The sequence below is a fragment of the Bos indicus genome, chromosome 23 (assembly GCF_029378745.1).
Source record: "Bos indicus isolate NIAB-ARS_2022 breed Sahiwal x Tharparkar chromosome 23, NIAB-ARS_B.indTharparkar_mat_pri_1.0, whole genome shotgun sequence".
Taxonomy (NCBI): domain Eukaryota; kingdom Metazoa; phylum Chordata; class Mammalia; order Artiodactyla; family Bovidae; genus Bos; species Bos indicus.
The window spans coordinates 28,460,111-28,471,106 of record NC_091782.1 but is presented as its reverse complement, the minus strand read 5'-3'; the positions used below and the strand labels follow the sequence as shown (position 1 = coordinate 28,471,106).

General features: G+C 52.5%; 1 protein-coding gene across 1 annotated transcript; it reads left to right on the top strand.

The window, feature by feature from the left end:
* Positions 1–281: 281 nt before the first annotated feature.
* On the top strand, positions 282–7,275 carry LOC139178979 (MHC class I polypeptide-related sequence B-like). The gene is made up of 6 exons (XM_070778150.1): positions 282–443; positions 3,043–3,303; positions 3,556–3,840; positions 4,425–4,484; positions 4,827–4,955; positions 7,151–7,275. The coding sequence occupies exons 1-6, from the start codon at positions 374–376 to the stop codon at positions 7,261–7,263; spliced, it is 918 nt and encodes a 305-aa protein (XP_070634251.1). The 5' UTR covers positions 282–373; the 3' UTR covers positions 7,264–7,275.
* Positions 7,276–10,996: the final 3,721 nt, after the last annotated feature.

Genomic DNA, 10,996 nt, shown 5'->3' with positions numbered 1-10,996 from the left:
GACTCTTTGCGACCCCATGGACAGTAGCCCATCAGGCTCCGCCATCCATGGGATTTTCCAGGCAAGAATACTGGAGTATTCTTTTCCTTCTGCAGGGGATCTTCCCAACCCAGGGATCGAACCCAGGTCTCCTCATTGCAGAAAGATGCTTTTACCGTCTGAGCCACCAGGGAAGCCGGTAAGAAACGGGCTAACCAAGCAGAGGGGCCGGGCCGGGGCTGGGCGGGCCCTGGCGGGCGGGGCTAGGGCACCGGCGTGGTGAATAGATTTGTCCGCCCGACTTCCCCACAGCTCAGTTCTCCGCCGCGGTTCCTCGGGTCCGTCAGCTTTCCTTCGGTCCCGGAGCCTCTGGCGGGCAGACAAGATCTGGGCCATGGGGCTGTCTCGTGTCTGGCTGTTTCTAGACGGCCTTGCCTTTTTTGTGCTCCTGGGTAACGCCGCCGGTGAGTGAGGTTCATTGAGGTCTCAGTCTGGACGGAGTCCGGGCTGGGTCAGGGGTTCGGGTGGTTAGTATTCGAGGGGATTCGGTGAGCGTCGCGGGGATCGTCTCAATTGCGGCTGGGGGTGAGCGAATAGAGGAGTTGGGGGTGGGGGTGGGAGGAAGGTGGGGGGCGGGGAGGTGAAAGGTCTAGGAGCGGCCGGGAGCTTCACACGGCGTGTGGCGAGCACTGCATCCCGCGTTTCAGTCTCTTTCCAGTTCCTAGCCTCTGCTCTCCCTGCCCCACCTGCCCTCCCCGGTGTCCTCATCACCTGCCTCAGTCCTCAGATTCTCCTGATTGGCAAGGCAGCCTGGTCCCCACTCCGCTCCCTGCCGCTTCCCGCCCCGCCACCGCCCCGCCCTGTTGCTCTCTTGAATGGCGTTTTTTCCAGGTCCCAGGCTCAGGCGATCACTTCTTAGCCGTCTGTGGGGCGCCCTCTTATGCCCCTGAAAGCTGTCCTCTCCTATTCTTAGCTCTGCGGTCTCTTCTCATTTCTGGACGCCGGAAACGAGGAGTTTCCAGGTTGGCGGCGCTCAGGGGTCCTCAGCCCCGAGAGTTAGGGCTCTTTTTCTAGTGACCAGGGCCTCTGGGAAGGGGCAAGCTGGATCCACACTCTTCCTACTGCTATGGGCACTGTGGCGGCTCCTGAATCACTGACGGAGGTTAGGTCTGAGGGCTTTGGGAACAAAGGATTCTTCCCGCGATTTCCGTGGTCCCCCCTCCCCCACTAACGTGAACTCTAATTTTCCGCTGTGCCTCTGGTCCCACAACTGAATCTCTCCTTACCTCCTCCCTTGCTGGCCCTCGAGCCCCCTCAGGATTTGCCCTCCCCCCTCGGTCCTGCCCCCTCCCCTCCCTGCTGCCCTCTCCTCTCTACCGCTCTCTGATCTCTTCCTAGGGCGTCCCCACCCTCATCCCTTTTCCCACTACAGGTCCCTCCCCTCCCCTCATGGGTCTTTTCCTGCGAGGATCGGTCACCTGCAAGGCTCTTCCCTCCCCTCAGCTTTCACTAGCCTTACTTTTCTTGGGATGACTTTTACCCATGAATTTTCCTCTCCAGCCTCTGCCCTATTTCATCACCAGGGGGAGCTCTCATGCCAATGATCCCTGGGCCTTGAGCACAGTGCCCAGCCCCTGGGGGAGGACCTGTCCCCCACTTGACACCCACCCTCCTACCTCCACCCCGTGAAGGCACCTGCTCTTGGCCCTCGTCCAAGGGGAGCCTTTCCCCCAACACGGCCCCTCCCCACTCCTGCATCCTAAACCTCACCCTCTGGATTCCTCCACTCCCCGGGCCACAGGTGCTGGACTCCACTTGCCCTGGTCCCTCTGCAGTTCCCCCCATGGCACCTTGCCCTGCTCCCACCCTTGTCCGACTGCCTTGGGCCCTCACCAAGTTCTCATCAATCACAGGCCCCATGGTGCCCAGAATCTCCACCTCACTCTCATCCTCCCTCACCCAGGGCATCCCTCCTCTTCTGTCTTTACCTTAACCCAAGGCGGGGGGGTCACCCCTGAGCCATGCTCACCCCTTGCCCCTCAATCCCAGGCCCTCATCGCGTCTTCTCTGCAGTCTCTTCCCTTCCCCCACAGTAGGAATACTGCCCGTGGTCCACTGCCCACCTCCTTAGCCTTCATCACCCTCTCTTTGGTTCCACGACCCCAGTGGACTCTCACTATGTCAATCTTGTATCCGAAATCCTTGTTTGTGCCACTTGGTCAGCAGGCTTTTCCTACAGGGAGTCTTCTCCCAGGCCCCCACCCCCTGCTTGCTGGCTGCCTGGCCCGAACCCTCTGTGGAGGTGTGACCTCACTCCCTCCAACCCCTCCCACCATGTAGGTGCTTCCCAGTGTGCACCTTGGCTTTCAGTTCTATCTTCCCTTGCCACTCCGATATTTTAATTCTCCATGACCCTTATGCTCATGCCACTGACTCCTCTCCCAGGGGACACTGGCAGGTGCAGCCACCTCCCCACCTGGGGCCTCACCATGCCTCTTTGCACTCTGTGCCCAGACCCACTCCTTCACCTCCTCCAGGTTACTGGCCCACCTTCATCTCTCTTGGGGCCACAGCCCAGCCCCTCAGGCCCCTCTGCCTCCTGCCTCACCCTCCCTGGAGCCCGCCTTGTCCATCATGAGCCTGCACCAGGGGCAGCAGCCCTCGCTCTCCATCTCACCTGGCCCCCCTCTGAGCAGGGATCCCTCTGGTCCTGGGTCTGACACTCCCCTTCCCTCCCTCTGACTCCACCTCCCCTCGCCCTGCTCTTCCTGCCTCTCCCATTGCCCTCCTGCCTGGACCCTTAGGGAGCCGGTGCCTCCCTGTCCTGGCGCTTGTCCTACACGTGTGTCCATCTCCACCCTCTCCCTCCACTCCTCGATTCCCCTCTCCCTCCTTCTCTTTCCCATTTTCCCGTATGGAAATCCTCATTCTGGTCCCTTGTACTCATACATGTTCTGCATCCTCAGCACCTGGAGCAGGTCAGGACACAGAACTGGTCTGTTAAATATCTGATGTGCACTTGTCTCCAGAAAGCAGCTTCATCTGTGGTTCCTCCTTCCCCAGGATCCCACAGTCTTTTATACAACATGACTGTGCTTTCCTGGGATAGCTTTGCGCAGTCCAGCTTTTTTGCTGAGGGATACTTGGATGGTCAGGCCTTCCTGCACTATGATCACAAAAAAGGCAGGGCAGAGCCCAGGGGACGGTGGGCTGAAAAACTGGCAGCTGAGACGTGGGAGACAGAGTCCACGGTCTTGAATGCGACCCTGAAGGAACTCAGAAAACTTCTAGCAGAAATCCTGCCCCTGCAGGAGGAGAAAGGAGGTGAGAGTACAGAGGGGGCAAGAGTGCCGTGGGCCATTTTCCGGGAAGGTCTGCGGCCCAGAGCATGGGCCTCTTTCCTCTGAATTTGGGGGTGGGGATGAGGAAGTGGGGTCTGTGAGTCCAGCAGCACAGGGAAGACATGGAGGGGAGCAGGGGGGAGCCCTCTCTCTATCTGCACTTTCTCACTTGGGTGCAAGGACAGAGGCCCTGGGGACCAGAGGAATCACTGATGGCGGGGTGGGGATCGGGCAGGCTTACATTCCCTACAGGAGACCGTGGGCTGTAATATCAGTGAAGACAGCCACCCCCGGGGCTTCCGCCTTCTGTACTTCAATGAGAAGCTCCTCCTCTCCTGTTACCCGGAGCCCCTCGGATGTGCCCTGCTCCAACCCTCTGCTCAAACCTTGGCCATGGAAATGAAGCCTTGGGACACAGACGGCTTTCTAAGCAAGCATTACCAGGCCCACGTGCAGGGAGAACTTTGTAGGAGACTACAGGCCTACCTGGAATCCTGGCCGGGCTTCATGGAGAGGACAGGTACTGACACTGGGCCAGGCCCTTCCTCTGCCCCTGTTCTTAAAGTCTCCTATCCCGACTTGCCCACGGAGACCCTCCCTGTCCTCTGGGCATGTATGTGCTCTGTTCGGCGCGGTGTCCTGGGGTTTCTTTCCTGTTCTGTTAAATCTACTGTAGAAAGATGGGTGGGTGGTGGGGCATGAACTGCCCCTGTGACAATCATCCAGGGGAGCAGCGGGTCCTCTGACAGAAACTGTACGAGGGGAGGTGGGTGTCAGACAGCAGAGGAGGGCCTTAGATGGGGGTGGGCCTCTGGCTCCCAGCCTGCCTGATCCAGAAAATTCCCTCTAATCCCCAGGAGCCCACCTTTCACAGCCTCCTCCCCAGCATCAACAGTGGTCCCAAGAGAGTGAGGCCCATCCCACCCCTCCCCTTCCCTGCCAGAGGACTTGGGCCCCAGGGTGCAGAACTTGGAGCAGGCCTGGGGGGATGAGGGCTCAGCCAGAGGTGGACAGTGAGGAGGAGCAGCTCTGTGCGCTCCGTCTTCCTTCGAGGGAGCAGGGCTTGGCCGCGGGCCTCACTGGCTCTGTGCTTTCTCCCCACAGAGCCCCCAGCCGTGAATGTGACCCACAGCCAGGACTCAGAGAGCATGGTCCACCTCACAGGCAAGGCTTTTGGCTTCTTTCCCCGCACTATCTCAGTGGTCTGGTTTCGGGACAAGGAACCCATGAGCCGGGACACCCAGGAGTCTGGGGGTGTCCTGTCTGATGGGAATGGGACCCACTACACCTGGGAAACGGTAAAAATTCCCCAAGGAGAGGAGCAGCGGGTCAAGTGCATTGTGGAACACAGCGGGAATCACAGTGCCACCTCCTACCCTTGGGTGAGACTGGGGTGAGCCTGCAGGCAGTTGTGACCCTGGGAGGGTCAGAGGCCAGGGTCAGGGAGAGGAGAGCAGGCTGTGGCTCTGGGGTGTCTGGGTTGAATATAATAAGGTCCTTTTTCAGGAAAGACCCTGGTGCACCAGAGATCACGATGGATCGTGAGCATTCCTGTTGCTGTTGTTTTTATCATCGGATTTTGTGTCTATTGTTATATTAAGAAGAGGAAGACAGCATCAGCTACAGGGAGGCCAGGTGAGAAATCTGGGCAGGGGGTGCTCTGCGTGAGATTCGGCAGCAGTGAGGATTTCAGCTCCCTGCTCTGTTCTCAGCTCTCTTTGTTTTCTGTCAGGCTCACCGGGGCTTGTCTGGGGAGCATGTGTTGGATTATGTGCTGGTTGGGAGGGTCTAGGTGATCCAGGAATCAGAGAGAACCTTTAGTAAAGTGTCTGTACCTGGTGAGGAGGGGATAAAAACTGAAGAGGAATTCAGAGGAAAGGTGACGATCTAAGTGCCTGTCTGCATTTCTCCCCCCTGGGTTTTCAGTCATTATTAAGAATGCAAGTGAAAGCATCATAAGGCTCAAACTAGGGTTCAGTGGATGGTCAGAGCCCTGCCTGTGATGTCCCCTGGCCAGGCCCCACTTGGAGATGTCTTGCAGCCTTCCAAATTCCTCCTCCATGAACTAGCTTCTGAGTTCAGTTTCTGCTGGGTCACCCCCAGCCTGCACCTTTCTCAAGTTCCCATCAAGTGCCCCCATGCTAGCTGGGCTCTCCTTCCCCATAATATGGAGGACTAGTAGACAAACCTTGACCATTTGAAGAGAGGAGACCAGTCAATCCTCAGGCAACTGGGGTCACTGATTTTATCCTGTCTCCAGGTTTTTCCTATCTAGCCCCTTGGGATACTCTTTAGGGCAGGGCAGTGGGTCTGCTCTCTGTGGCCTCACCCTGCCCCCCTGAGTCAGTTCCCTTGCTCATGGTGGTCACTGCCTTGGAGATGTGGAGGAAGGGATGGGCTCTTTGACTACTTCCCCATAATCAAGTGGGTTGAGGGGAGAGGAAAATAGAAGCAGAGCTTTGTGTGTGGCAAAGAGCAAAGGCAGAACGTGGAACAGTAAAAAGGTGTCAGAGACTCGGCTCCTTCTGTCGAGGCCGCCTCTTCTGTGTCAGCTGCCTTGTTGGGGGCATGGTTTCTTATCCCCAAACCTAATTCCCTTATCAGTTGGCCTTCGGCCTGGGCATATAGGGATGGTTAGTTCTCACAGCAGCAGACTCTGTCCGTGTAGTACCCAGAGCAGGGACCCAGCAGATCTGTAGTTTCTCCTGTTCTTATCTGGGAACATCAGTTCTGGTGCCTCTGGGGCAGAAATGGTTGTCTTGTATGTATTGGGGCATTTGCTGGGAAAACTGTGAAAATCATGTGCTAATTTCCCAAAATCACTTTTGAAGTTTTTAGTGTTCAATAAAATTGTTTATGATTTCACGTGGCAAACCTTAATAGGATTTCCATACATATTGAATGAAACAGGAATTCAAATGGGGCGCTCCCGCTGGGAGGTGGAGGGTGGGATGGCAGTCCCAGGATGCAGAGGGGGCCAGGTACAGCCTCATTCTGGGGAAATTCTCAAGAACCCCAATCCACATTGAAAAGCAGATCCCCTGCAGGTAGTGAGGGTGAGTCCTGGTTGACTCCCTGGCTGAGCAATGCAGGAAGGGCCTGCTCTGCCTCAGCCCAGCCCAGCAACTGGAGTGGAGCTGGGATTCCCCGGAAGGAGCAGGAAAGGCCAAGTGCAGCCTAGGGGCCTGGGCCGAGAGTGAGGGTTGGGGCGAGGCCAGGGGTGCTCCAGGGTCCGGTCAGGGGGAGAGTCCGTGGCAGTCCAGTGTTTCTAGACAGGGCTGCTGTCCCCTGGGGCCTCTGGATGGGCTTTCCAGTTCAGAGCTGCTGGCTCAGGGCTTGGGGGGAGGGGTGGGGCTGCAGGAGGTGGAGGTCAGGGTTGAGGTGGAGCCAAGCAGCGGGGCAGGTGCTTGTGCGGTGAGGAGGCCGAGAGCTGAGGAGAGAAAGGAACTGTGTGTGTGTCCACTCCTGGGCTAGAGGAACATGGAGCTGGGTCCTGTCTGTGAGGGAGCCTCGTGTTGCATTAGAGAATGGATCTGGGTTCAAGGCAGAAAGGCCTTGGGTTTTCGCTCTGGATCTTGTCCTTGTGTCCTGTCACTTCTGTCCCTGTCGTGGAGGGTGGTGGCAGCAGGGACAGGTGATGATGTGGATGGAGTCAGGGGAGGAGTCCAGCAAGAGCTGGGAAAAAGGAGGCAAAAAAGAACAGGTGTGTCTTCCCTCAGAGGAAGGCAGAATCTGACTTTGAAGCAACTGAAGGAGAATCTCTGAGGAAATGAAAAGCATTCTTCTGCACCCAGTTGGTCAGTGATTTATTGGTTTTTCTTTTTCCCCAGAGCCTATTAGCCTACAAGACCTGGATCAATGCCAGACAGAGCCAACTGATCATAATGGCCTCACACACCCAGAATTTCAGTCCTCGTGTCAGACTCCAGCTCCATCAGTTTAACAGGGGAAGCTTAGAATCTGCCCCAGGAGGCCTGAATTCAGTTCCTAGTTCTGGTCTTAATAGCACTTCTTCTTTTTTGTGTGTTCTGTTATTTATCTTATTATTTTTAAATTATTTTTATTTTATGTTTTATTTTTAACTGGAGAATACTTGCATTATACTGTATTGGTTTCTGCCATACAGCACTGTGAATGAGCCATAAGTGTACATGTATCTCCTCCCTCTGGAACTTCCCTCCCACCTCCCCCATCCCACCCCTCTAGGTCGCTGAGCACCAGGATGAGTACGTCGTTAGGTCCTGTTCCCTCCCTGCCTGGTGCACAGTAAGGCAATGGGAATAGAGAACTCATTCCATATCTGTGTATCTGAATGGGATGATATATTGTTTCATGGTTTCATTCAAGGTTAACATCATTCACGCAGTTTGCATGCATGTTTCGAGTGTTCTTGCATTTTAGTAAACTCTCAGGTGTCATTTATTGCACTCAGCTCTCATTAAGCATAAACTTTCATCCTCATTCATTTTCTTATGTGATTATTTAACCAAAGGCACACTTGTCTGTAAATTAAGAAGTCAAATATCTGTGCATGATTTCTCATGATACAGACTCTTATTATAATCCTGATTCTTCTCAATTTCTGCTTTCCCGTTGGTGACCACTTTGAATACTTTTTAGCTGATTCTTTTGGCTTTTATTTCCAAATCTCTAACCACGATGCCTTGTTAGAACTGCTGCTTGATTTTCTGTCACAGCCATTGTCTGTCGCATCGCACAGTGGCTGATGCAATAGTTGATAGTCATGCTTTCACGCTTCCCATTCCTTCAGCTCCCACTCTATTTACATATTGATCATACTTAGTTCATTCAGCTTTTTCTTTTCCATGACTGATACACTTGTCAATTAAAAAGATGCTCAACTTAAGACTTGTGAGTTAAGTTTTATTTGGGGCAAAATGAGGACTGCAGCCTGGGAGACAGCACCTCAGATAGCTCTGAGAAACAGCTCCAGAGAGGTAGGGAGGGAAGGTCAGTATATATGATTTTGGTGAAGGGGGGAGTTCAGTGCAATCAAGCTTATCTTCCAAAGCTTTTCTGCTAGTCACAAGGAGCTGATCTCACCGTGAAAGCATTTAATGCTTTTCTACATATGAGAAAGTGAAGCGAACCAAAGGACTGGAAAAAGTCAGTTTTCATTCCAATCCCTAAGAAGGGCAATGCCAAAGAATGTTTAAACTACCATACAATTGTACTCATTTCACATGCTAGCAAAATTAGGCTCAGAATTCTTCAAGCTAGGCGTCAGCAGTATGTGAACCGAGAAGTTCCAGATGTACAAGCTGGGTTTAGAAAAGGCAGAGGAACCAGAGATCAAATTGCCAGCATTTGTTGGATCACAGAGAAAGCAAGGGAATTCCAGAAAAACACTTCCTTCAGCTTCATTGACTATGCTTAAGCCTTTGACTGTGTGGATCACAACAAACTTTTGAATGGTCTTAAAGAGATGGGAATACCAGACCACCTTACTTTTCTCCTGAAAACTGTATGCAGGTCAAGAAGCAACAGGTAGAACCAGACACAGAACTACGGACTGGTTTAAAATTGGGAAAGGAGTATAATAAGGCTGTACATTGCACCCTGCTTATTTAACTGATATGCAGAATACATCAGGCAAAATGCCAGGCTGGATGAATCACAAGTTGGAATCAAGATTGCCAGGAGAAATCAATATCAACAACCTCAGATAAGAACATGATACCACTTTAATGGCAGAAAGGGAAGAACTGAAGAGCCTCTTGATGAGGCTTTGTTTTTGCTGATTATGTTCTATGAAGCTCTCAGGAATTCAGCTCTAATGATTCCCCTGTTTGCATGAATGATTCAAGAAGTGTAGATACTTTGGATATTCCATCAGTTTTTCCTTTTTTGGAAATGTCATCCTGGACCCTGCTGACGAGCTCCCACCTGGTCTGGATTCTTCTGCATCTGGAGCAGAGCCATCCTCCGAGGATCTCCCTCCACCACCATCTGGGCAGCACTTTAAAGTGCTGTGGATACTGCATAGCACAGGGAACTCTACCCAGCACTCTCTAATGGTGTATATGTGGAAAGAATCTAGAAAAGAATGAATATATTTATAGGTGATTCACTGTATTGTACAGCAGAAAGAGACACAGCATTGTAAATCAATTACACTCCAATGAAAACAAAACAAACAAGTAAGCAAGCAGATGTCTACCCCGGATGGCATTTATTAGTCACTTGTTCTTTCAGCCAAACCCAAGTGCCTGCATTGTACCAGGTCAAGTTCCAGTTCCAGATCTTTGCTCTAACAATCGAAATTTGACATTCTTGTCCATCCCTCTCTCCCCCTCACCTGATTAGGAGCATTTCCACATTAGGAGACTTCCACACACAAAGAGTCTTGGTAGGAGGCAGAGACCACCTTCCTCCATTAAAGAAGAAAACGCACTCTCCCAAATATTCTTGCCAGAGCACACAGCATGAGGCTGAGGTCCCAGCACTCAGGTGACCATATGACAGAGTCTACTCAGGATGTTGTGACACAGAGAAGCTGGAACTATGCAGGATGCATCTGACAAGGGTGTCGAGAGTGGGAGTCACACCACCTCCAGTTGTCAGGAGCCTCAGTGATGGCCGTCCTCAGCTCGGGGTCCTCGCCCAACACGAGGGGCTCACGGTGTGAGCAGTGACGCTGTGCCCCAGCAGGGCCAAAACTTCCTTTGTGGGACCTGGCCTGGAGTGGACACTGGATCCTGTTCCCCTGTAGCCATATATATATAGTACTGTATGTCTAACTTTATTTGGATCCCATTGTTAGCTCCAAGAATAAGTGAGCAAAACTCAACCTGGAGAATAGTTTCAGAGAGCAAGGATTTCATTACGCTGAACTGTGAACCACTGCCTAAGTCTTCAGGTGGAATAAGAACTACATTATTTCTCAACATCACACCTCATAATTGACAATATGAATTGTCAATATAAATTCCCTTTTCTTTCTGAAGAAAAAAAATGCTTTAAATGTAGATTTAAGACTGATCTCTGGCCACTTGATGTATACCTCAGGGGTTCCTAAATTGGCTGATCATTGAATTGCTTGTGGGGCTTATTATGAAATGCTCAGCCTCTCGCCAGAACCACCTTCTCAGAGTATTAGGACAAGACCAAGGATTGCTTCTTTAACAACCTCTGTGTGTGAGGCTGATACACAGCATGTGGGAATCCTGGTCTACGTATGTTCCTGCTACTAAAAGTGTGATCTGAAGACCAGCAGCATCAGCACCAACCTTATTACAAATGCAGATTCTCAGGCTCCAATCCCACTGTCTAGATCTAATGAGGGTCAAGGGGAGCACCAGCATCCCCACCCTGGACACCGCACTAATCCTACAGGCTCCTCCACTGCATCACTCACCCTTCACCTCCTGATTCTGCTCAGCAGTTAGACTGATGCTTCTAACGAGCAGTCACACCAGGTCATCTTCTAGTCAAACCATCTTATGAGTCCACATCTTTCACAGACATCAGACACCTTCTAATATGCTGGAGGCCCACATGATCTGGCCAGACACTGATCTCATGTCAATTCCTCGATGCTCTAGCCACACCTGCCTCCTGGCTCTTCCTTGAACACACACTCTCCTGCCCTCCTGCATTTGCACTGGAGGTCCTCTGCCTGGAGAGAACTACCCCTAGACATGTTTGTGGACATT

Coding starts and splice junctions, on each gene's coding strand:
- LOC139178979 (XM_070778150.1), top strand. CDS start 374: ATGGGGCTGTCTCGTGTCTGGCTGTTTCTAGACGGCCTTGCCTTTTTT. Junction 444..3,042: donor GCTCCTGGGTAACGCCGCCG/GTGAGTGAGGTT, acceptor CTCCTTCCCCAG/GATCCCACAGTCTTTTATAC. Junction 4,485..4,826: donor GAGCATGGTCCACCTCACAG/GCAAGGCTTTTG, acceptor GTCCTTTTTCAG/GAAAGACCCTGGTGCACCAG.